At 42.0% G+C, this 24,002-nt stretch overlaps 1 protein-coding gene across 1 annotated transcript; it reads left to right on the top strand.

Moving 5' to 3' along the window:
• Positions 1-1,147: 1,147 nt before the first annotated feature.
• Positions 1,148-23,394, top strand: BATF3 (basic leucine zipper ATF-like transcription factor 3). Its single transcript, XM_069108721.1, has 3 exons — positions 1,148-1,318; positions 6,442-6,546; positions 22,910-23,394. The coding sequence occupies exons 1-3, from the start codon at positions 1,241-1,243 to the stop codon at positions 23,093-23,095; spliced, it is 369 nt and encodes a 122-aa protein (XP_068964822.1). The 5' UTR covers positions 1,148-1,240; the 3' UTR covers positions 23,096-23,394.
• The last annotated feature ends 608 nt before the right edge of the window (positions 23,395-24,002 follow it).

Consider the following 24,002-nt stretch of genomic DNA (forward strand, 5'->3'; position numbering starts at 1 on the left):
ACCTTCTCCTCCAGCCTTGAGACAGAGCAAGCAGAAAGGTGAGGAGAAAAAAAGGATGGACATGGTGTTATAGTAGTGTTAGCCACCCAAAATGGAGTGTGATGGGATCTGAGAGAAAAAGCAAGAAGAAGGGGAGTGGGGTTGGGTACGGGTCTTTAGAGATAGGTCGGGTGAAAGACTGGAAAGAGAAGGCAGCATCCCCACCTCCACCCTTCTTCCTTTACATCTCAAGGAGTGAAAAAAACGTAAATTCTCTTCAACAGACTTTCAAGGGGACCTAGGCTAGGTTAAAGGAATGTGTCTTGCAAAACTGTGGCTTGGTCCAAGTTAAGGGAGATTGACAAAAAGGGGAAAAGGAAGAGGAAGAATGGAGAGTTGGGCGACTGTGATCCTTAAATTAGGGAGGAGCAAATACACCCCGAGGGCAGAGATGACTGTCAGTTCCCTCTGAAGTCCCCAGTCTCTTCAAAACCGGCAAAGGGTGAAGGGGTGAGACTGATGTGAGATTTTTGTGATGATACTTGGAAAAAAAACCCCAAAAAACCTCCAACTCCAAACCACCCACTTGTGTTTTTAACTACTGCCGAGAGCTGAGGGTCCTTAAAAACCCCGCGCTCTAGTTTCCTTACTCCTACCCCCTTCTCAAATACCCCAACTTTGTGGTTTGACTTCGAGTTCCCTCCCAAGTTTCGAAGACCAACACGTGATTTCCATGAAGCTGGGGGGGCCCCCAGACTAAATGCCTGTGAGGCAAAGAGGGGGTTTAGGGCGGGACCCTGCCATTGGGACCTCGGGATGGGGAATATTCGTGTGGCCGGGGATTAAGCCGGGGAGGGTAAGGAAGTAAATCAGGATTTGGACAGGCCGGAGAGGTGCGGATTCCCAAGGGATCAGACACAGGATCCGAATTTGGGGAAGGGGTTGTGATCGAGAGGGAAACGCGACCAGGAGCTGGGCAGGGGGGTGGGGAAGAGAGAAAGACCTGCAGCGGAAGGAAGAGAGAGTAGAGTGAGAGTGAGATCGGGTAGCCAGAGGGGGAGGAGGCCTGGCCGAGGAAGGGAGTGGAGGAGGGAAACTCGGCGAACTCCGGGGGAGGGCCAGGTGCGCTGGCGCGAAGGATGCCCGGGGCCGGAGGATCTCCATAGGCAGGGAAGGGGCGCGGCGGGCCCGGCTGGCTGCTCCTCCCCCGGAGGCTGCGCTGCCCTGCAGGGGGCGGGTCGGGGGCAGCGGAGCTCCCGGCATGTCGCAAGGGCTCCCGGACACCGGCAGCGTCCTGCAGAGGAGCGTCTCTGCCCGCGGGAACCAGCAACAGCCGCAGGTAACCGGGGGAGATGGAGTGGGGCGGGGGAGGGGGGGGGGGGGGCTAGCTGGGCAGGCGAGAGGGAGAGGGAAGGGGCTCAGGGAGCAAAAATGTCCGCGACCGTGGCAGTTCTGCGGGCTGCAGTGCTCGGTGAGGGACTGGGCGGAGGTCGGGGAAGTGGCGGAGAGGGCAGCAGGCACGGGGTTGGCGGCGTGAGGCACACAGCAGTGACCGGGCTGGAGCGCAGCCGACTAGGAGTTCTGGCGGCTTTCAGGATCCAGGCAAGACCCCCTGGCTGTCCCTGACACCTGAGCTGTCACTTTACCCTAGGAGCATGAGCACCAGAGCCCCACGTTCTGGCTGGGGAGAGTCCTGCCTTCGCACGTGGGAACTCAGCCCCGGGCGCCGCGCTGCAGCCAGTCGGGGCCCTCCCTTTCCCAGGGCTCAGTGGGTCCCTGCTTTCCGGTCTCCCAGACACCTGCACCTATGGCTCCTTTCATAGGAGACTTTCAGGACTGCAGGGGAGGAATGGGGTGCTGGGGAGAGGGCCTCCACTCCACCCCTCTTTCCTCTCCTGCCCTAGCTTCAGAGAGCTCTGCTCTTAAGGACAGGAGGGTTAGTCCTAATGCTGGGGGAAAGTGGAAGCACTCAGCAGATTAGAGATTGTTAAAGCTGCAAGCCACCTTAGAAATCATTTAGTCAATACCACTGAGTACAAGTAAGGATAAGTGATGTGACTTGCGGATAAAATCCCCGGGGGGGATCTCAGCTAGAACCTAGGTGCCTTGTTGCTTAGTCCAGTACTTCTTCACATCCACTAAACCAACCCCAGCAGCAGCAGGCTTCAGGTGAAATACCAGCCAGTAGGACAGCTAATTTAGTTGTGTGATCCTGGGCAAGTCGCTTAACCTCTGTCTGCCTCAGTCTCCTCATCTGCAAAACAGGGATAATAATAGTAGCACCTACCTGCCAAGGTTGTTGTAAAGAGCAAATGAGATAATATCTATAAAGTATTTTGCAAATCTTAAATTGCTTTAAATGCTAGCTGTTATTTTTATTGTTACTAGCTAACTTCTAAACTTTTTTCCCTGTGGTTCAGGCAGTTCCCCTTCCCCATCAAAGCTCGAGGGGCTGGAACGAGAGCGGGCGCGCGCGCGCGCGCGCGCGCACACACACACACACACACACACACACACACACACACACAGACACACACACCTGTTTATCTGACCACCTGCTGCATGGGATGTAGTGTTGTACTGTGAAAAGACCACTAAAAATCTGAGCTCAAATTCAGTCTCTAAATGAAGTTACTGGAAGAGATACTTATTTAAGTTGCAAGCATATCTTGAATCCAAGTCCCCAAATATCAGAACAGTCCAGTCAGAATATGGAGTGACCTCAGCTCTGAATAAGGAGATAGCATGAGAGCCTGAGCTGGAAGGGACCTCCAATTCAATCGCCTCATTTTACAGAAAAGAAAATCCAGGCCCATTAAGTAACTTAATTTATATTAAGTAATTTTCCATACTTCCTGTAGTAAGTACTTCCTTACTGCCTACTACAACAGGTAGTAAGCATAAGGTAGATTGGGAGTAGAATTGAAACCGAGGCCGTCTGACTCCAAAGCAAGTACTATTTTCATGTATCATGCTGGTCAATATAATTCAACCAGCATTTATTAACCCTTCAATCCAGCACTTATTTGCTTAAATAAATGATTTTCTTTTAGGAGGCAATTGGGTTAAGTGACTTGCCCAGGGTCACATAGCTAGTACGAGTCTGAGGACAGATTTGAACTCAGGTCCTCCTGACTCCAGGGCCAGTACTCTATCCAGTGCACCTCCTAGATGCCGCTTAATAAGTGATTTTAGAGTGATGGTAATGGTGATGAACAAGTTGGTATGATTGTGTACATAGCATAGTATAGACTTTTTCATTCATACCATCTATTTAATTGGTTTAGAAAACTCCAGGTGAGGAATTTCCTTCTACCAGTCTAGATCTGGGACTTTTGTACTCTTAGAGAAGGGTTCCAAAGCACTGAAAGGTTGGGTGACTTGTCCATGGTCACATAGTCAAAGGTAAGACTTGAACCCTGACTCATGAAATTTGGAGTCAGTACTTGGCTGTCTGCAGCAATGTGGGGAGAACATCTCAGTCTTGCTTCAGCCCCTTGTTAGCATAGAGTTATTTTCTTCTGGGTGCATGTGCATGTGTTGGAGAGGACCAAGTGCTAAGCAAGGAGTCAAGAAATCCTGGGTTTAAATCCCACTGAGTATCTGTGAGACCCCAAGCAAGACATTTAAGCTCTGTGCCCTAGAGAACTCTCACTAATTACCTCCTGAGTTGTAGATCTTTGATATAGGTAGTGTAAGTTCCCATGCTCAGAAACCAGAAAGAAGGCTGACAAAATCCCTGAGCCTTCTGGGTATTCTCATTTTGAGTGAATGTGTGTGTGTCCTATTCCATGTCCTTTTTTCCTTGTTAGATGATAACTTTTTCAGGGGGAGACCATAACTTCTCTTTCTTCAGTGTCTTCTCATGAGTCCCAGCACAGCAAATGCTCAGTCATTATTTCACTAAGTTCTGTTTTTGACCCAAGGTCGTGAAATCTCTGTTTCAACTTGACTACCCAACATTTCACATTAATGGGCTTAAAGTGTTTGTTCTATTATAAGCTTTGAGGGATTTGACTGACATATACTATTGTGCACCACCAAAGTGTTTCAAGATGTACCTGAAATTCAATTTGTGGTTTAGTCAACCATCTTGTAATAAAAGGGCTGATAATTAAAGTCTTCACACAGCCATATCTTAGATGATAAAATCAAGGATTTTTGATGGATTGAATGGAATTTGACATGTCAATGTAAGTTACAGGGAAGTATGAGGTGTACAGAATGAGTAATGAAACCTACATTTGTGTATTTCATTATTTTTGAAAGCATTTAGGTATCATTTTGTGTGACACTGTGTTGGAGTCTATCCAAAAACAAGTCATACAAAGTCCTTAACTTTCTGGGAGTTTAAACACCAGCAGATGTTCTATGCACATATCAATTCAACACAATTTAATTTAACAAGCATTTATTAATCACCATAGTATATAAAAGGTCCTGTCTACATACTGGAAATATAGAGATAAAATAAAAAATAGTATCTGCCCTCAAGGAGATTATATTCTACCTTTTTTTTTTTTGAGGGGCAGGGATGAAGTTGTACAATATTTACAAAGATAAGGAAACACCAAATAATTTGAAGAGGGAAAGAATGCTAATAGGGATCAAGGATGGCTTTCTACAGTAGTTTGTACCTTAATTGAGCTTTGAAAGAAGCTCAGGATTTTAAGCTTGAAGGAAACCAGGAAGAAAATTGAATAGGGAGAGAATTCTGGGCATAGAGTCAGTGAACTGTCTTGTACAAGGTGACTAGATTCTAGCTAAGTGACCAGTGTCACTGGATCCCAGAGTATGTGGATGGGAATAAAGTGCAAGAACACTGGAAGGGTAGGAAAGGTTCAAGTTATGAAGAGCTTTGAAAGCCAAGCAGAAGATTTTATATTTGATCTTAGAGCTAATGGAGTTAATTGAATTGAGATGGGGGTGAATTGACATTGTCAGACCTCCACTTTAGGAAGATCTATTTGATGATTTAATGGAGGATAGAAGAGATACTAAAGAACTGAAGCAGGAAAAATTTTCATAAAAAGGGAGAGAGTAGTCTGTAAGCTATAGGCAAATGATCTTGACATCAATTCCTGGGAAAATTCTAGAATTTTTCATTAAGGAGATAATGATCTTCTGGAAAAGAAGGCAAGAATTACAAAGTTCATCAAGAACAGATCATGCCAGACTATTCCATTTCTTTTCTTTTTTTCCCCCACTAGGGTTACCAAACTGGTAGATAAGGGGAATATTGTGGCTATAATTTACCTAGATTTTGTCAAAGCATTTGACAAAGTAGCTCATGTTATTTTTATGGAAAAGATGTAGAGATATATAGAACATTAGATAAACTGGTTGGACTCAAAGAGTAGTCATTAATAGCACAATGTTACCATAGAAGGACGTCTACTCCCTTATGGGTCAGTGCTTCACCTTATGCTGTTACACATTTTTATCAATGACTTGGATAAAGATGTAGATAGTATGCTTGCTCATCAAAGTTACAGATGGCATAAAGCTGGGAGGGTTAACCAACATGGTGCATGACAGGGTCAGATTCCCAAAGTATCTTGAGGGGCCAGAGCATTGGGTTGGATTTAATAAGTGAAATCCAGTAGAGATAAGCATAAAGTCTTACATTTGGATTCAAAAAATTATCTTCACAAGTACAAGATAAAGGAGGCATAGTGATTTATCTGAAAAAGATCTGTGTGTTTTAGTGGACCTCAAGTCAAGTATGAGTCAGCAGTAGGATGTGGTTGTCAAAAAACCCTGATATGATCTTGGGTTGTATTGAGAGGCCTAGCTTCCAGGAATAAGGAGTGACAATCCCACTGTGCCCTACCATAGGCAGCCCAGATTTGGAGTATTTTGTTCAGTCTTGCCCAGTACAGTTTGGAAAGGACACTTGGTAAGCTGAAAAGTTTCCAGAGGAGGGAAACTAAAATGGTGAAAGGCCTTGAATCCATGTCATATGAGGATGGCTTGAAGGAATAAGAGATGTTTAGCCTGGAGAAGAGAAGCCTCAGAAGAACATGATAGTTGTCTTTAAGTATTTCTTGGACTGTCATATGGAAGAGGGATTAGATTTGTTCTTCCATAGAATTGAACCAGGAACAATGGATGCAAGTGGTGAAAAAAAATCCCTAAAAATTAGAGCTATCCAAAGAGTGGAATGGGGTGCCTTGGGAGATAGTGAGTTTTCCCTTGAGTGGAAGTCTTTAAGCAGAGACTAGTTGACCACTTTGGGAGTGTTGGTTGGACTAGAAGGCCATTGAGGTTCCATCCATTTCTATAATTCTGTGAAGACTTATGATCAGGGGAATGACATTAAATAATGCAATAAGAAGTATTTACGTTTATTACAAACAAAGGGTGATGGATGGTCATGCTGCTTGGAAGGGGGCAAATGAAGGACAGATTGGAAGGCATCATTACAGCTCTTGCAACTCACCTACTCTTTTTCCTTCCTAGAGCCCCGAGGATGATGACCGGAAGGTCCGGAGGAGAGAAAAAAACAGAGTCGCTGCTCAGAGAAGTAGGAAGAAACAGACCCAAAAGGCTGACAAACTTCATGAGGTGAGTATGTAATGGTAGCTGTGGGCAGTGGAAGGTACACGTAGGATCCTCATCATTGGGCCCTTAAGCAAGGTTTTGCTATCATCTTTGCAAAGATCTTGATAAAAAGGAGTTATTATTGTTATTATTCAGGTCATATCTTATCCTGAATGTCAGTTGGTCAATAACCACAGATACTAAATACTCACTGTGTGAGTGGTCATTAAGTTTTTTCAGAGCATAAGTCCATTGGATACACAATCATATTAGACCTGGACTCACAAAGAGTCAGACATGACTGAAACGTCCAAATAACAACAAAGAATTTATAAGCACAGTTCTTGGACCTGGAGACCTGGAAATGTCCAAAGAAGGCAGACCAGGTTGAATTTATGCATTCTGAGGAGAACAGGAGGATAACTGATTCCTCCAGGGCATGAATAGAGGGGGATGATATTTTGATCATCACTCTGTCTTTTTGTTCCCTGGGTCAAGTACATTTTGGTCAGGGTAAGCTTGATGAGGAATATGGGTAAAGTCTGAACTGAGTAAAACAGGAAATTTTCATAATCATGCCTGAAGTTAAAAGGAAAATCAAGTGGGTTTTGTTTTGGGGAGTTTGAGGCTTGTCATTTCATCTAAAGGGATGATTTCCATTCTGAAAACCCCTTCCACCAATGTAGATTGACAACTCATCCATGAATAGGAATCTTCAAGAATTGCCCAGGACACCGAGAACTTAAGTGACTTGCCCAGAGGGACACTGATCTTATGTGTCAGTGACAGGACTTGAACAGAGGTCTTCTTGATTCCCAAACCATCCCTCTATGCCACGTTGTCCATCATTAGAAATTTTTATGAATATTCTAGTCATTTACATGCATAAATCCTAAGAAGTGAACTGGCAATGAGTATGTTTCTGCCTTGACTGCTTCTGTTTAAGAGGCAGCAATCTCTCTTCCTTTCTTGGTGTCTTCAGATTCTTTCCTCCTGATTACTAACTGTAGAGGCAGCTAGGTAGCTTAGTGGAGAGAGCACCAGGCTTGGAGTCAGGAAAACCTCACTCCAGAGCCAGTGCTCTTTCTAGTATATAACAGGATTAGAGAAAGGTAAATATTATAAATAGTTGTGTTTTTTTTTTCAGGAGGAGAGTAGAAGCTGCAAATTATAAACAAGTGAATTTAACTTTGATTCCTAGTAAAATTTTAGAATGTTATTATTAATGGGATAGTTAGTGGATATCTCAAAACAGAAGCAGTGATAATAAACAGCTCAGTGTATCTTCTTTGAAAATAGATTCCTTTTTGGGCAGATGAAGGAAATGTAAATTTGGTTCATCTAGAGTTTAGCCACATATTTGACAGAATCTCTCCTGGTATTCTGGTGGACAAGTTGGAAAGAGATGGGTTAGACAATAGCACAGTTAGGGAGATTCTGAATCAGCAGAACATGTGAGCCAAACAGTAGTCACCAATGTTTTAATAACAGCTTGGAAGTTATTTCTGGCCCTGTTCTGTTCAACGTTCTTATCAGTGACAGTGAGAGACAGTGCTGTGTGGAGGGAAATGGAAAAGGGGTCTTGAGGCTAGGGTGACTTAAGTTCAAATCTTTTCCCTGACACATATTTTCTGTGTGACCCTGGGTAAGTCATTTAACCTCTGAGTGGTCTAGATCAGATGTATCAAATGGCTTACCAGGCTGGGTACAACTCTACAACCATCCCATGTGGCAGAACCAGATTGAAATATAATTGGAAAGTACTTAACAACATAAAGAACCATACAATAGAACATAGATAATGTTAACATGTGGTTTTCTAAGCCAATATGTGGCTCACGGGAATCCTTAGGTACAGATTAATGGTTCCCAATTTCTATATGAATTTGACACTACTGGTCTAGGCAGTTTTTCTAAGACTTTAGTTGCAGAGAAAGTACCAAATTGCCTTGGTAAAGGGAGTTTCCTAACTTGGGAGTTTTCTAATAAAATTAAATTTATTAGAGAGAAATATGAACTCTTATATTTTGGTGCAAAAAAATAACTTCCTAAATCACAAAACGGGGGAGGTATGGTTAGAGAGCAATTTGAAAAATATCCTGGGGTTTTAATAGATTGTGAGGTATTCTGATTCTCTTCATTTTAAGCTCTGTCTCCTTGAAACTCCCAAGACCCCATTGTTTGGACCTCCTTACATAATTCTTTTTGAACTTAAAGGCATTTGAGCTTTTCCTTTCTCCCTCACATTAGGTTGTAAGCCTTTTGAGGACAGAATCAGTCTTGTTCTATTATTAGAGAAATAGTAGGCTATGGTGGATAGAATGTTGAGCTGAGAGTCAGGTAGGTTCAAATCCTACCTATGACATGTGCTCGATTATGCATAAATCTCTTAGTCTCTCTGAATGTCAATATCTTTTTCAAAATAGTGATGATAACCTACACTCACTGGGTTGTTGTGAGTCCCAACTGAGCTAACGTATGGAAAAGACTAAAGCACAATATAAATAGCGTTTATTTGGATATTTGAATCCTCATCTCTTTAGCCTAATGCCTTGCACATAGTAGGTGTTTAATAAATATTTGCAGTATTTAATTTTAAAAAATCTTTGTATCCACTTAACCTTATGGGAGTGAGTGGTTGAGTGGATACAAAGATTTTGTGTTGGCTAGAATGGATGTCGAGGCTATGGCTAGAAAGGATCTATTGAAATTTCCCTCTCAAGAAGTCTCTTTTGTTATCATTATGGGGGCAAATTAGAGGACAGCTTAGTGTCCCTTCTCACTCTTTAGAGTCCCTTGATTATTTCTTTGTACTGATCCAAAGTAAATATCTCAAGAATTTGCTATAGCTTTTTCAAACCGATAGAATATAGTCTCATAGAGTCTATGAAGTAATTCAACAGGGGTAGCCCAAAGACTTGAGGTGGAGGTGATATTATTTTAAAGACTCTTGGATAGGTGAGTTTTCTGCCCTTTGACCTCAAACTATCCTCCTCAAACACAAACACCTGCTAAGTGGTGCCTGCAATTCCTTTAAGCAGGGTTCTCATTCCTGGGGGTGGGGAAGCAGGCAGAAAAGGGCACTGGGGACATCCCAAGGCAAACTTCACTTCACCCTGGTGCCTGGGGCAGGGAGGGGGTGGGGATGAGGGGCTAGACTTTCTTTCTTTCTTTCTTTCTTTTTTTTAAGCATAAAATTTACCATGACCTTCTGTGGGGCAGAAACTCCCAGAGCAGAGCTTTCAGGGTTTCTCCAGAATTATGTTAGGGGAAGCTCTTTCCTAACCTTTATGTAGTTTTGTAAATTTCCACAGAAGGATTTTGTGAAGCCCCTTGCTTTCTTCCTCACTTCTGTCCCTATTACATTTAGTAAACAGGGTTCTCAGCTTCATGTTACTAAAATACTACAACTAACAGGAAATTATGCACAATCAACAAACATGTAATGACTATTACATGCCAGCCATTCTGAACAGACAAGAAAAAAATAGCCCCTGTCCTCAAAGTTTCATGTGGAAGAGAGTGTTGAAGCTCAAAGGACCCATCCCCATCTGGGCTGCAGGGGATCTAAGCCACTCAGATAGACATAGGACCCTCCCTCTAGGACTTCTATGAAGAAACACGAAAAGACATTGAAAATTAGTATGTAGTAAACATATTAGAAAATATTAACTGTACAAGATTTCACATGAGTGCTTTTGTGGAACAATGAGAAGAGTGTTGTTTAGCTGGGGCAGATTGGAAAAAGTTATACCTCATCTTTTTCTCTGTCTCTGTTTCTCTGTTACTGTGTGTGGGTATGTGCTTACCCAGGGTCACACAGCTAGAAATGGTCACATTTGAACTCAGGCCTTTCTCAGTCCAGGTCCAGATAGCTGAACCACTTTATAAATATTATCTTATAACAACCCAGTAAGGTAGGTGCCATTAATTATTCCCTTTATACAGTTGAGGAAAGTGAGGTAGGCAGATATTTTGTGACTTACCCAGAGTCACACAGCTAATAAGTGTCAGAGGTTGTATTTGAGATCAGTTCTTCCCGATTCCTGCCCCAGGGCTCTACCCACTGCACCACCTACCCCCCTTAAGCCTTGCTTCATCTTGCCCATGACTTTTAATATACTTGGATTTGATCACTAGATGAGTCAGGAACTTAAACTTCTTTGTAATGCAGGCAGAATACTAGTGTTCTGCTGTCCCTCTATCAGAAACTTCTTCCATCTGTAATCTGCATGACAGACCTGTTGAAATTCAGTCCTTTCGGCTGCAGTGTGGAAATGTGCTCTTGCTTCTGTCCAGTGGAGACAGAAGAATGGAGGGTGGCACCTCTTCACTGTTGACTGCCTTTAGAGAGCACGGTGCTCAGGAAGCAAAAATTGTGAGTTGCCATCCTTATAGAGGAGGCATAGTGAGGTGGAAAGCGTGGGTTTGGAGTTACTTTCTTCATCTGCAAACTGGGGAAAGTCATAGTACTTGTTTTACAAATTTGTGGGGAGTATCAAGGTAGATAAAGTTTGTAGAGAATTTTTTCTGCACTTTAGAGTGCTATATAAATAGTACTTATTGTTATTCATTTGGCACAACTATCCCCTTTAGATGAGTGCCACTGGTCAAAGGACAGTTTAAATGGCTCAGGGAAAATGCATCCTCACTACTCGAGAAGCAACTAGCCAAACAGATATTTACCCCACTGACATTTGCCATTTCCTTCTCCAGCTCATTTTATGAGATGAAGAAGTGAAGGCAAGCAGGGTTAAGTGACTTGCCCAGGGTCACATAGCTAGTAAGTATCTGAGGCTGAATTGAACTCAGGTCTTCTTGCCTCCAGGCCCAGAATTCTATCTACTGTACTACCTAGTTGCCCAACAAGCATACTTAGATATTCTCTATCCTTAAAAAAAAAAATTCCTTCACTTAGTCCTACTATCCCCTCAAGTTACCATCCTTTAGTCCTCTCTTTCAAAGCCAAGCTCCTAGAAAAAGTTGACTCCATTTTTTACCTCTGAATCAAAGATGACTTTTGGATTGCAAACCCGGATGCCTACAACTCTAATAACACCATTGTGACATACTAATGAACACTGACTCTGCTGTCAGAGAACCTAGGTTCAGACCCTATATCTGATACTGTCTGTGTGGCCATGGACAAGTCACTTACCTCTCTGGGTTAGTTTGAGTTTGAGATGCCATTGGATCTTCTGGGTGGAAATGTCCAACATATAGTTGTACATGTGGGGCTAGAACTCCAGAGATAGATGAGGGTTGAATATGTAGATATGGGAGTCACCTGCATAGAGATGGTAGCTAAACCTTTGGAAATTGATGAGGTCACTGAGGAAGAATATAGGGAGAGGAAGTAAAGGAGTCCAGAATAGAACCCTGGGTTATGGTCATATTCACAAATAGTGATCCTCCAAAGGACTGGAGAACAGTAACGGAGCAATATCACAAAAACTGAAAGAAGAGAGAGTATCCAAAAGGGGGTGGTCAGCAGTGTCAGCCACTGCAGAGAGGAAAAGTATGAGCATTGAGGAAAAGGCCATTGGATCACTGGTGATCTTGGGAGAGAGCAGTTTGCCGATAGAGGTAAGGTGAGAAGCCAGATTGAAAGGGGTTCAGAAGACAATGAGAGGAGAAAAAGCTGAGTCAACAAGTGGAGACAGCCTTTAGGAGCTTGACTGTGAAAGAAAGGAGAACCGGAGAATGATAACTTGAGGGGATGGTAGAATTAAATGAAGGTTTTTTTTAGGTATGATGAAAATCAGAGCTAGTGGATAAGGAAAGATTGAAAATTGAGGCATATGGGAGATGAGGTAGCTAGAGGGCACAGTGGAGATTGTGTATGAGTTGGAGACAGGAAGATCTGAGTTTTTCTTGTCTTCTCAAATGTGGAGGAGGAGAATTTGGGAGGAAGAGAATTCAGAATCAAAAATAAAAATGAATTAAAAAATAAAGAACTGTGGCTAGGTGGCACAATGAATAGAGCACAAGCCCTGGAGTCATGAGGACCTGAGTTCAAATCCGGCCTCAGACACTTAACACAAAAAAACTAGCTGTGTGACCTTGGGCAAGTCACTTAATACCAATTGCCCTCCAAAAAGCAAAAAAGAAAATTTAGGGGCGGCTAGGTGGCGCAGTGAGTAGAGCACTGGCTCTGGAATCAGGAGGACCTGGGTTTGGATCTGGCCCCAGACACTTGACACACACACAAAAAAATCTAGCTGTGTGACCTTGGGTAAGTCACTTAATCCCAATTGCCCTACCCTCCCCCCTCCAAAAAGCAAAAGAAAGAACCTTGCAAACCTTAAAGTGATACACAAATGCCAGTTATTATTATTATTAAAAGAATCAAGTGCCCAAAGAAGACAGGAGAAAATGAGATTAAGGACACAAGAAGAGAGTTTGGCATTAGTAAGAAGGGTCATCTTTTCTTTAAAGATTGGAGCAAATAAGAGAATGTGGAGTGTTATGTGCAGAGAATTTGACATATAGAATGAAGGCACAGTAACTCTGCTGTCTGCAGTAATTACCTAACATAAAGTTAGGAGGTTGCCACCACCCTTTCAATGTGCTAACGCCCCTTAGAACAGTCCCCTGGTGCTTATATTTGCCTATGGATTGTAGCTACCTGAGTCTGTACTCATGGAATGAGAATTCAAGTGGCCATTTAGGATCTCAAAGATTCCCGGAGGGTTCTAGCTTGGACACATTCTATTTTAAGAGCCAAAAAAATCTGAAAAGAAAGACAATGGCATCCTCCTGAAGGACTCCACTGTCATACACTGCCACAGAATGTAGAGTAATCTTCAATCCTTTCATGTATTCACTTGGCATAGAAACTGATCACGATATCTTCTTCTATATCTTATTGCCCTTGAAGGCTGCCCATGGCACAGTTTTTCAGCATTGAAATAGGACAGTCAGTTAGTCAACAATCATTTATTAAGTGCCAATTTCTGCTGTCAAGGAGCTCACAGTCTCTGATGGGGAAACGGATGAAAACAAACATGTGCAAACAAGACATAGACAAAATAAATTGGAGATAATCAATGGAGGGAAGGCACTAACATTAGAGGAATTGGGAAAAACTTTTTGTAGAAAATGGGATTTGTAGCCAGAACTTGGTTTAATAACAGACTCACTGAAACAGGCTCAGGAGTCTTCAGGATCAGAGGAGTGTCACCATGCCCTCCCCGAAATTCTGCTGCCCCTTTGTCTGAGGTTGAAGTGCCTCTGGGAGAGAAGATTAGCTGCCCAACTCCAAGGCAGTAATTATATGGGGAATCCAGGTCTAAGGTACCTTTGAAACAATGACAGAAGCGCTACATCAGCCTGGTGAGTGACCTGATGGAAAGAAAACCGAACTTAAGAGTCAGGGGGTCAGGGTTGTAGTCCTGGCTTTGCCACAAACTACTTGTGGGAAACTGAGATGGTCCCTTCACTATGGGGGAACCTTCCGAGATAAGGGACAGCCCCAAGGTCACACTGCCAGTACCACCTCTCTGTGGCAGGAGGGTTACCTGTAAAATGAGGAAGATGAATTGTAGGATTATAGATTTAGAGCTGGAAGGGGGGACTTGGAGGTCATTTAATCCTTATTTTATATGTAAAGAATCTGAGGCCCAGAGAGATTATGTGATTTGGTTTAGAAGGCTGAGGATTTTTTTGGAGGAAAATCCTATTCAATTTTGGCTTGGACTAGATCACCTTTGAAGCACCTTCCAACTTTGATTTTCTATGGCTGGATAATTTTTCTAAAGTCCAATTCAGCCCTACTGTTTCCTAAGTCTAATTGCAATAGTCTGACCTTTCTCTTGTTCTGCCTTCCCTTTCCCACCTCAATCACCACTTCTGTGTGGTGATTCTGTCTCATCTCCCATTAAGCCAGCCCCAGTGAAGCTTTAATAGCTTAAGACTGAACTAAGACTTTTGGGACACCATGTACTCCAGTGAATCTGTGAGCTCATTGATGGCTAGGTTCTCTTCAGCATTTCAGATTGCAGCCTGTTCATGCCTTGTCATCATGGGGCCCTCTGGTCCATGTCTTTCCCTACATTCACCATAAGGAGTCCACCCAGTGTTTTAGAGATTTCCCTTGATTTTTCCTGACATTAAATTGAAACCAGGGGAATAGGTTGTCTGCCTGTCACCCCTTCCTTTTGCCACATGATGAACCTGTCTTCCCTTTTTATCTTATACATCCTTGATGACATTTTTTTTTAAATTCCTTTTATTCTTCTTGGAAGGTTTAGAAAAGGCTTGCAAAGCGTATCCTTCATTGCCGCCTTTTGGAGGTGACTGATAAAAGTGTCATCTCCCATTTACACTCTCACCCCAAATAGCCAGTCTATTCACTAAATCTTGTCATTTCTCTCTTTCCAACATGACTCATATATGCCCCCTTCCGTCAGCTCACATAGCCCTAGCTAGAGAACAGGCCTTCATCACTTTGGGGCTGACAGATTAGGAAATTAAGTTTTAGAAAGGGTGACTTGCCAATGGTCACAGAGTTAATAAAAATGCAGGTTTCCTCACTCCCATGTCCATCCTTCTTTTCATTATATCTTATATCCTTTACTTAGTCCTGGATGACCTGATCTGCACCCCTTTTTTCACTCCTCTCCTCCCAGCATAGTGTCTTAGGAGTAGAATTCTGCACTTGGGTAGCAATTTTGGTGTCTTTGGTGTCTCATTCTTTTCTTTGGAAAGATTTCCTAGCAAACAGAAAAATGAAGTAGGATAATGGCCTCAAACCCTGCTGTGGCAAACAGTTTAGAAAGTCAGTGGGATTGGATGGCATTAACTCTAATTACCTCTTTTTTTTGTTTGTTTGTTTAAATAACAAGAGGACCAATGTGCTTTGCCTGTGTCCAGGTAATTTCTTCCAAATATGAAAGTGGGTCCTGGTGGTGATTGGTATTTTTCCCCCCTTTCTCTGTTCCCTTTTGATATTCTCAGTCCTCTTTTCCCCCTCCTAGTCCCTCTTGATATTCCTGTGGTTTTCAAACAAGCTGGGCCCCCTACTAGTGGGTCACACAGCAAAGAAAAAACCACTTCTTGTTTACTTTTTTATTTCCTCTTTCTTGCTTTTAGCTCAGACAAAGGCCCCTCCACAGGCTGGGGAGCCAAAGCTAGACCTCCAAGAGAAAGTAATCTCTAAGGAAAGCATAGATGTGTGGTTTATTCTTTGCCTTCAGTGACAGATGGATTACCTTGAGTCCAGTGTGGTGGAGTAAGGCAGGAGGGAGGAGACTTGGATGGGAGACCACTGAGAGGCAGATGTGTTTAGTCTGTCACCAACAGCTGATTCATCTCAGGCAATTCAATTAATTTCAACAAGCAGTGATTAAGCACCTATTATCGGCAAGACATTATATAAGGTGCTGCCTATAAAATGACATACTTCCTGCCTCTGCCTTCAAGTAGCTTACATTTCTACTAGGAGAGATATGAGAAGAATACAAGTAAGTATCAGCCAAAGTATCTTGTGATTGGGGCAGAGGAGCAATCTAGCCAAAGTGATGGAAGCAAAGTGGTATAATGTTAAGGGAATTTGAAGATCTCCCCTGCCCATTAATAGGTACCTAGAGCCTTGGCCCAGAGCTAATCAGTCTCTGGCCTAGGGGGATTTCCCAATTAAGTGCTGGGCCAGGAGGATTCTTGAGCTCCTCAGCACTCAGTCAATCAGATAATGAGTCTTTGTTGTATATTCTGGGAGGTTAGTATTTTGCTTTGAGGGTTTGCTCATGGAAAGGATCTTTTGATTTCCTGGTCAAGATTCTGAGTAGCTGTATGTGTAGAGCCCCCCCCCCCCTTCCCCCCGACTGCTCAGATGTCTGTTCTCCCTCAATCCAGTGATATATATAAAGTGCATAGCAATACTGCTTTACTCAAACAGTGGAAGCCCCGTCTGTTGGTCTTTGTGCTGATTTCTCTGCTTGTATTTTCTACTTATCTGTCTTTCTTGGATACTCAGTCTTCTTTCTTAAAGGTAAGATCCTTAACCCCTTTAAAGCTGTCTTTCCTTTAGCAAAGTAGATCAAAGAACTTGTACTAGCAGGCCATCCTGGGTGTGCTAGGGTGCTTGCTAATACAAGTGGGAAATCATTTTTGGTCCTGGGAGATGAAGACATTGTGGAGCAGGTGTAACCCGAGCTGAGCCTGAGGAAGAAAAGGACTTTGTAAGATATTCCAGGCCTGGAGTGGCCTGCAAGAATAAATACATAGAAGCCGGAGACACTGTGTCAAGTCCAGGGAACATCTAGTAATTCATTTCAGCTGGAACATAGTGTTCAGTTCATGAGGGAAAAATCTCTACAAACTGTCCAGAAGGGACAAGGCTTGCTGAGAGGCGGTGGGTGCCCCCTCCTTGGAGGTCTTTAAGCAGAAGCTTTGGGAACACTTAGGACTATTATATTAGAGATTCCTTTCAGGTATAGGTTAGATTAACTGGCTACCTAGGCCCCTTACAACTCTCAAATTCTGTGATTTTATAATTCTATTGATGATAATAAGAAATATCTGCAAAGGTAGGTAGGGGACTTTAAATGCCAGACTGAGGATTTTGTCATCAAGAAGCTATCCATCATTGAATGTCTGCAAGCCTCAGTTTCATCATCTTTAAAATGGGCATGGCAATTCTTGCAACACTGATCTCACAGAGCTGTTGTAAGGAAAACAACTTGTAATGCTTTAGACTTAATTCAGTATTTTGGTGGATCTTTGATTTCAGCCATGTGGGCACTTACTCCAGAAGTGCAAATTAAGTCTTTTGACTTCTCATCTTGTGTAGTTCTTCTCCATTTTCTCATGTAATTCTTCTTAAATCTAGACCTGGAAGTCTTCCTCCAAACAAGGGTTTCTTAATCATTTTTTTTTTTTGGTATCATGGACCCTTTTTACAGTCTGGCAAAGTCTATGGACCCACTATCGAAAATTTCCTTGAGGCATTTTGTTTTTATGTTGCATACATTTACAGATCATTCCTACTTTGTAAGAGGTCTCCTGTAACTAAGTAAAGCAGTTAAGTAAAACTAATAATACAGTGATCTCATCTGAAAGTATGTGTAACATTTTGTATCTGAAACCACCTCTCTCTTTTAAAGAAAACTTCCAGAAAGCTATTTTCTTTCTCTTCTGCTCCTTTACCCCATAAAAAGTGAATTTCTTGTAACAGATGTACATAGTCATGCAAAACAAATTCCCTCAGTGACTGTAAACAAAAATATATACTCATTCTGTGCTCTAAACCCATAACCTCTCTGTCACGGAAAGCCTTTTTCATCATGAGTCTTTTGGAACCATGGATGTCATTATACTGATAATTCCTATTGCTTTCAAAGCTGTTTGTTTTTACAGAGTTGTTATGGCAAAAAATGAAATAAGGAGAAATGGGAGAATGATATTTTTAAATACATAAAATCAAATGCATAGAATTGCAAATGAAGCCAGTTGTATTGAAATATTTTTAAGTCCATAGATCCCAGGTTAAGATTCCCTTCTCTGGCCCTTTTAAGCACTTTGTAGGAACCAGTCCAGTTTTCATTTCCTGCCCTGGGGTGGTCATGACTTCTATTTTCAATTTTATTATCAAGAGATAGTAGGATTTAGGGGCGGCCAGGTAGCACATTGAGTAAGAGCACTGGCTCCAGTGTTGAGAAGACCTGGAGATGGTATCCCAGGTTCAGACACTTAGCACCCACCCAGAATCACCTGGCCGTGTAACCTTAAGCAAGTTACTTAACCCCAATCGCTTAGGGGAGGCCAGATGGCTCAGCGAGTAAGAGCACTGGCTCCAGTGTCGGGATGACCTGGATCAAATCTGGGCTCAGATACTCAGCACCACACCCAGTAACAACTGGCCTGTAACCTTGAGCAAGTTACTTAACCCCGATTGCTTTAAAAAAAAAAAAGAGATAGTAGGAGTTAAAACTGCAAGATACCTTACTAATCAACTTCTAAATCAACCCCCTTACTTCACAAATGAGAAAACTAAAGACTAGAGGGGCTAAGTGATTTTACCAAGGTCATACAGGTAATAGGTAGCAGAGGTGAGATTTGAAACCAGGCTGTCTGTCTCTAAATTCAGCCTTCTTTCTACTAGTACACGTCTGTACAAGCTGCAGCCTGCTAGCCACTTACAGCTCTTGGTGAGCAGCAAGGGGCCCCTAACTGCAGCCCGGGTTGCAGAGAGCTAGAAAAAATTGAGAGGCTTCTTAGTCCAATTTTCTTATTTTTATTTTTTGGGAGTAGATTCTCTCACAAGGACATGTACTATCAAAGGTAAGAGAGAATACCAGTGCAAGTACACCCATGTGGATCACATTTTAAGCCTCTGACACTGAATGGCTACTGACATTTTCTGGTGAGATCACTGAGCTATTCTCAGAGGTCTTGCTCCTTAATTTTTACTAGGAGGTGTGCGGCCTCCAGGGTGTATAGTCTCTCTCAGTGTATGAGGATTGCAATGCTCTCAGCTGGTCTCACTAGGCTTCTGCCTGGTAGTGTGCCATTGTTCCCAAGGTCAATTCTTGTCATTGTCACTCATTGCTGGACTGTCAAGACATTGTCAGTCAAGAACTTCTCTCTTCCTCCAGCTTCTGGCTTTGGCTGGAGTCTTTGGCCTCTTCCCCATAAGATCTAGAATGGACTCTTTCCATCTTTCTCAATTAAAGATGAGGTAACTGAGGCCCCAAAATGTTAAATGAGCTGCCTCTTGTCACAGTCATTGTATCAGAGGTTTGAGATTTGAATCCAGACCTTTTGACTGGAACTATGCCATCCCATCTCCCTGCTTCTGTTTTTAATGTCTGTACCACTAGTACTCTTGCAGTCTCCTCCCCTTCCTTATCTACCAGTCTTCTGCCTCTGCTGCCCTCCTGTGCTCCTGTCCACTTTCCTGCCCTCCCATCCTGTCCTTTATGGCCCATGGAGGGGCTTATGCCATTGGTTTATGATAGTCTAACCTTGGAGCCAGATAATATGAGATAATCATTGGGAGGTTAGTGGGGGACAAAAGGAGATGACTAGTGTGTGAAGGTATTTGGCTGGTCCTTTGTGGTCTTGCATCAGAAATACAGAGAGAATGTGGAATTGCTTGCCTTCTCAATGGGGTGGGGGAGGTGGGAGGAAGGGAGAAAATTTGGAACTCAAAGTTTTAAAAACAAACGTTAAAAATTGTTTTTACATGTAACTTGGGAAAAATAAACTACTAAATAAAAGACTAAAAAATTTAATACAGAGAGAGTAGATGATAATGCTGAGGAGTTCTGAGGAATTGGTAAGGGAGACCTTAAGGTGAAGCTTGCCATAGATTATCTCCTCATTCTCAGTAGAGTAAAAGGCATGGAGGAGATTCTGTTGCAGCGAGAGGAGAGAAGGAAAGTTTGGTAACAGGTGGTATGGAAATAAGGTAGGGAGTCAATAACAATAGAATTCGGTTGTCAAGCAAGCATCAGGGACCCAGCTAAGGTTATATTCACAAATTGGCTGATGACAAGGACGTGCTTATTGAATGCTCAGATGACACAAAACCGAGAGTGGTAGCTGGTGGACGGATGACACATCTGAGGTTCAAAAAAAATATGGACAGAGTGAAATGATGAACCCAGACCAACCTCCCAAATCCTGCCTCCAGCTCACATCTAAACCACTTGAAAAAGGAGTGGCATCTGATGTCTTACTTCTCCTTATTCTTTAGCCCTCTGCAACCTCAAGTCTGACTTTACCACTTTACAAACTAACTCTCACCAATGATCTTCTGATTGATCAACCCAACTGCCTTTACTTAGCTCCCATTCTCTTTGATTTGTGCAGTATTTGTACCCATTGACCACCCCTTCTTCCTTCTCATCTCTTGGATCCCAGGATACCACCCTCTCCTTGTTCTTTCTTCCTGAGTCCCAGATCCACATTTCCAACAGCCTACCAAGTATAACTAATTAGATATCTTGCTGGCACTCCAAACTTGACATATTCAATTCTGAATTTATCATATCCTCCCCCACCCAAACTCTCTCCTCTTTGTCACTTCTCTATTTTGGGCAGTAAAACTACTTGTCCTCCAGTAATACATGCTTGAAACTTCAGTTACCTTTCCTCTCTCTCATTGCCCAAACATCCAAGTTCCAATAATTCTACGTCCAAAATATCTCTTGAATCTGTCTCCTTCGTTCTATTTTTACTGTCATCTCCCTCACTGAGGCACCTATTTCCACCCACCTTGACTATTAAAATAGCTTCTTACCTATCTATCACCCTGTTTCCAGTATCTCCTCCCCACAACCTCTCCTTTGCACTCCTGGCAGACCCAAGTTCCTGATGTACAGATTGGATCATGTCATTCTAGTACTCAGAACTCTTCACTTATTGTGTATTGAATAAAGTTTGATCCTCTTAGCTCAATACCTAAGACCCTACAAAATCTCCCAGTATCCCAACTTTCCAGCCTTACCATACCACATTTCTCCCAACTATATATAGCAGGCATTCTGTGTGTACTCTATATTCTAGCCAAACTGTATCATGATGTATCCTACATACTTAGGATATTATCTTGTTCTTCCCTATCTCTCTGTGCCTAAAATGTACTTCTCTCCATCTTTAGCTATTGAATTCCTACCTAGCCTTCAAAGAGACCCAGATTAAAAATCACTTTCTCAAGGAAGCTCCCCCTCCCTCCCCCCCATTGTAAATAACCTTCCCTTCTTTCCTTGGACCTGACATAGTACTTTTTATCTTTTCTATCTACTTGTTCTATTTTTTTGCCTTTTTTGGGAGGGCAGTTGGGGTTAAGTGACTTGACCAAGGTCACATGGCTAGTTTTTGTGTTAAGTGTCTGAGGCCAGATTTGAACTTAGGTCCTCCTGACTCCAGGGCTGGTGCTCTATTCACTGTGCCACCTAGCTGCCCCCTTTTTTAAAAAAATTTTTTTTGGCTTTTTTTTTTACTTGTTCTATTTTGTGTTATAATTATTTGTGCATATTTCTCATCCCCACCATAGATTATAAACTTCATTATGGGAGGAACTCTTTAAGGATATATATATATGTGTGTGTGTGTGTGTGTGTGTCTATACATATATGTGTATATATCCATATCTTTAGCATAGCATTTATTAACTGTTGAATTTAATTAAACAAAAGTCAAATGCACAAATACAAAATTAGCTTGTATACAAATTGTATACATAAATTTAGTATATACCTATATATGTGCATATGTTTTCTTTTCTGATTGTAACCCTTCTCCTCCCCTACTTAGATAGTAAATGCTTGCTGATTACTTATAGGATAGGAGTCTAATGGTAGTTATATTAAAAAACCTATGGGTTTTCAGCTGGCTGCAAACTCAATAAAATTTGATGGTGTGATGATATACTTGCCAAAAAATCCTGTTTTAGGCTCTGTTAATAAAAATGTAGTGTTTAGAACAAAGGAGGTGAGAGACCTGTTGTATTCCACACAGGTCAAACCACTTTTGAAGTATTGCTTTGCTTTCTAGGTGCCGCCCTTCCTAAGGGACATTGGCAAACCAAAGCATATCCAGAAGAAGAGGGGTAAAGGTATTATGTGAGATAATAGTTGAAGGGACAGGGTATGCTTCATCTGGAGAAGGGAAGATAAAGGGCAGAGAAGACAAACTGCTTTCAAATAATTAAGAGAATGATTTTGTATGACTCCTAAAGGCAGAACTGAGTCCAGTTGGTAGAACTTGGAGGGAGAAAGATTTTAACAGAATATTTAACTACTATTACTTAAAGCTATTTCATAATGTCTTATGAAGTAATGAGTTCTCCATCACTGGAAGTATTCAAGCAAAGACTAGATGATCACCTTTCTAGGATATCGGAGAGGATTCTTGCATTACATTAGAGATTGGACTGGAGAACCTCTGGACTCCTTTTGAATTCAGGGATTTTACATTTCTATTATAGAGTATTATTTGTTGTTTTTTAGTCACATCTGACTCTTCATGTCTGCATTTAGGATTCTCTTGGCAAAGATACTTTGCCATTTCCTTCTCCAGTTCATTTTACAGAAGAGGAACTGAGGCAAACAGGGTTAAGTGACTTGCCCAGGTTACACAGCTAATGAGTATCTGAGGCTGGATTTGAACTCAGGAAGATTAGTCATCCTGATTCCAAGCCCAGTACTCTATCCACTGTGCCCCTTAGCTGCCCATCTATTATAGATTACTACAGAATAAGTAGGCAAATGCTAAGGGGATGTCTAGTGCCTGAGGAATCAGTCTGGAGGCCTGCATGGTTAATTGGGATGGTTTTATGGGAGAAGGTTAGTTTTGAAATGGGGAGAAAATCACAGGCCCTAGAAATGATTTTGTCACCATTGGACCCAAGTTTCACACCAACACCTTTCTCTTCCTCCAGGAATATGAGTGTTTGGAACAAGAAAATACCTCCCTTCGGAGAGAGATCGGGAAGCTGACAGAAGAACTGAAGCATTTGAATGACGTGCTCAAGGACCATGAAAAGATATGTCCCCTGCTTCACTGCTCTATGAACTTTGTACCCATGGCTCGTCCTGACCCCATCACCAACTGCCTGCCCAGATGAGGCCGGAGGACTGTACTTACCACAGGGTGAGGGAGGAGGCCTGGTTGTTTTCAACCAGGCTGAAAGGCTTTCCAGTTTATGCCTTCGTGTACAAGGCTCTGTGACCAGAACTTTTTACGTATGAGACGCTGGTGAAAACTTGACCTGTCTACTAAAGCTCTGAACACCAAAGTGGGTCAAGTCTTTAGTTCTACTTTTTGTCTACTTTGGCAGTTAGTAGCTTTCAGCTATCGCTCAAATATTAGATGCCTTTTCCTTCTCTTTAGAATTTGTGTAATAAAAATGATTTTTTAAATCTCTTCCTCAGCATTTTGTTTCTCTAGGCTTCTAGCCTGCAGAGAATGTGACTTATTTGAGTTTGGGTTTTGTTTGGTTTTTCTCTTACTAGATAAAGCCCATTAGCCTTAACTCAACTTCCTTGTTTCTTGACCAGTTTGATTTCATTTCTGATGTTTTAGTTTGGTGATTATTATCATCATTCCTGCTGAGTTTCATTGATTTAGATCTAAATGAGACCTTAGGAAATCATCTTGTCCAGCCCTCTCCTTTTATAAAAAAAGCTTCTTAAAAACAATTATGAATGTGACATACATCAACAAATACAAGTGTTTCCATATTAAAAAAAAACAACCAGAAAAAAATCATGTATGAAACCATGAAGATTATCTATCAAGTACAGATTATTTTATAAAAGTACATATTAAATTTAACATTATGTTACCAATACTGCCTTGATTGTCTGTGTGCCCCTTTGGATTTCCTTCTCTCTTCTGTGTACTATCACCAGTGAGTCTCTCTCCATATACATATATGTGTGTATGTATGTGTATATATATATATATATATACATACATACGTATGCGCGCGCACACACACACACACATATATGTGTGTGTGTGTGTGTGTA

Source organism: Petaurus breviceps, unplaced genomic scaffold (assembly GCF_028583685.1).
Source record: "Petaurus breviceps papuanus isolate PSGF00001 unplaced genomic scaffold, PetGlider_PUasm1.0 90434, whole genome shotgun sequence".
NCBI classification, from domain to species: Eukaryota; Metazoa; Chordata; class Mammalia; order Diprotodontia; family Petauridae; genus Petaurus; species Petaurus breviceps.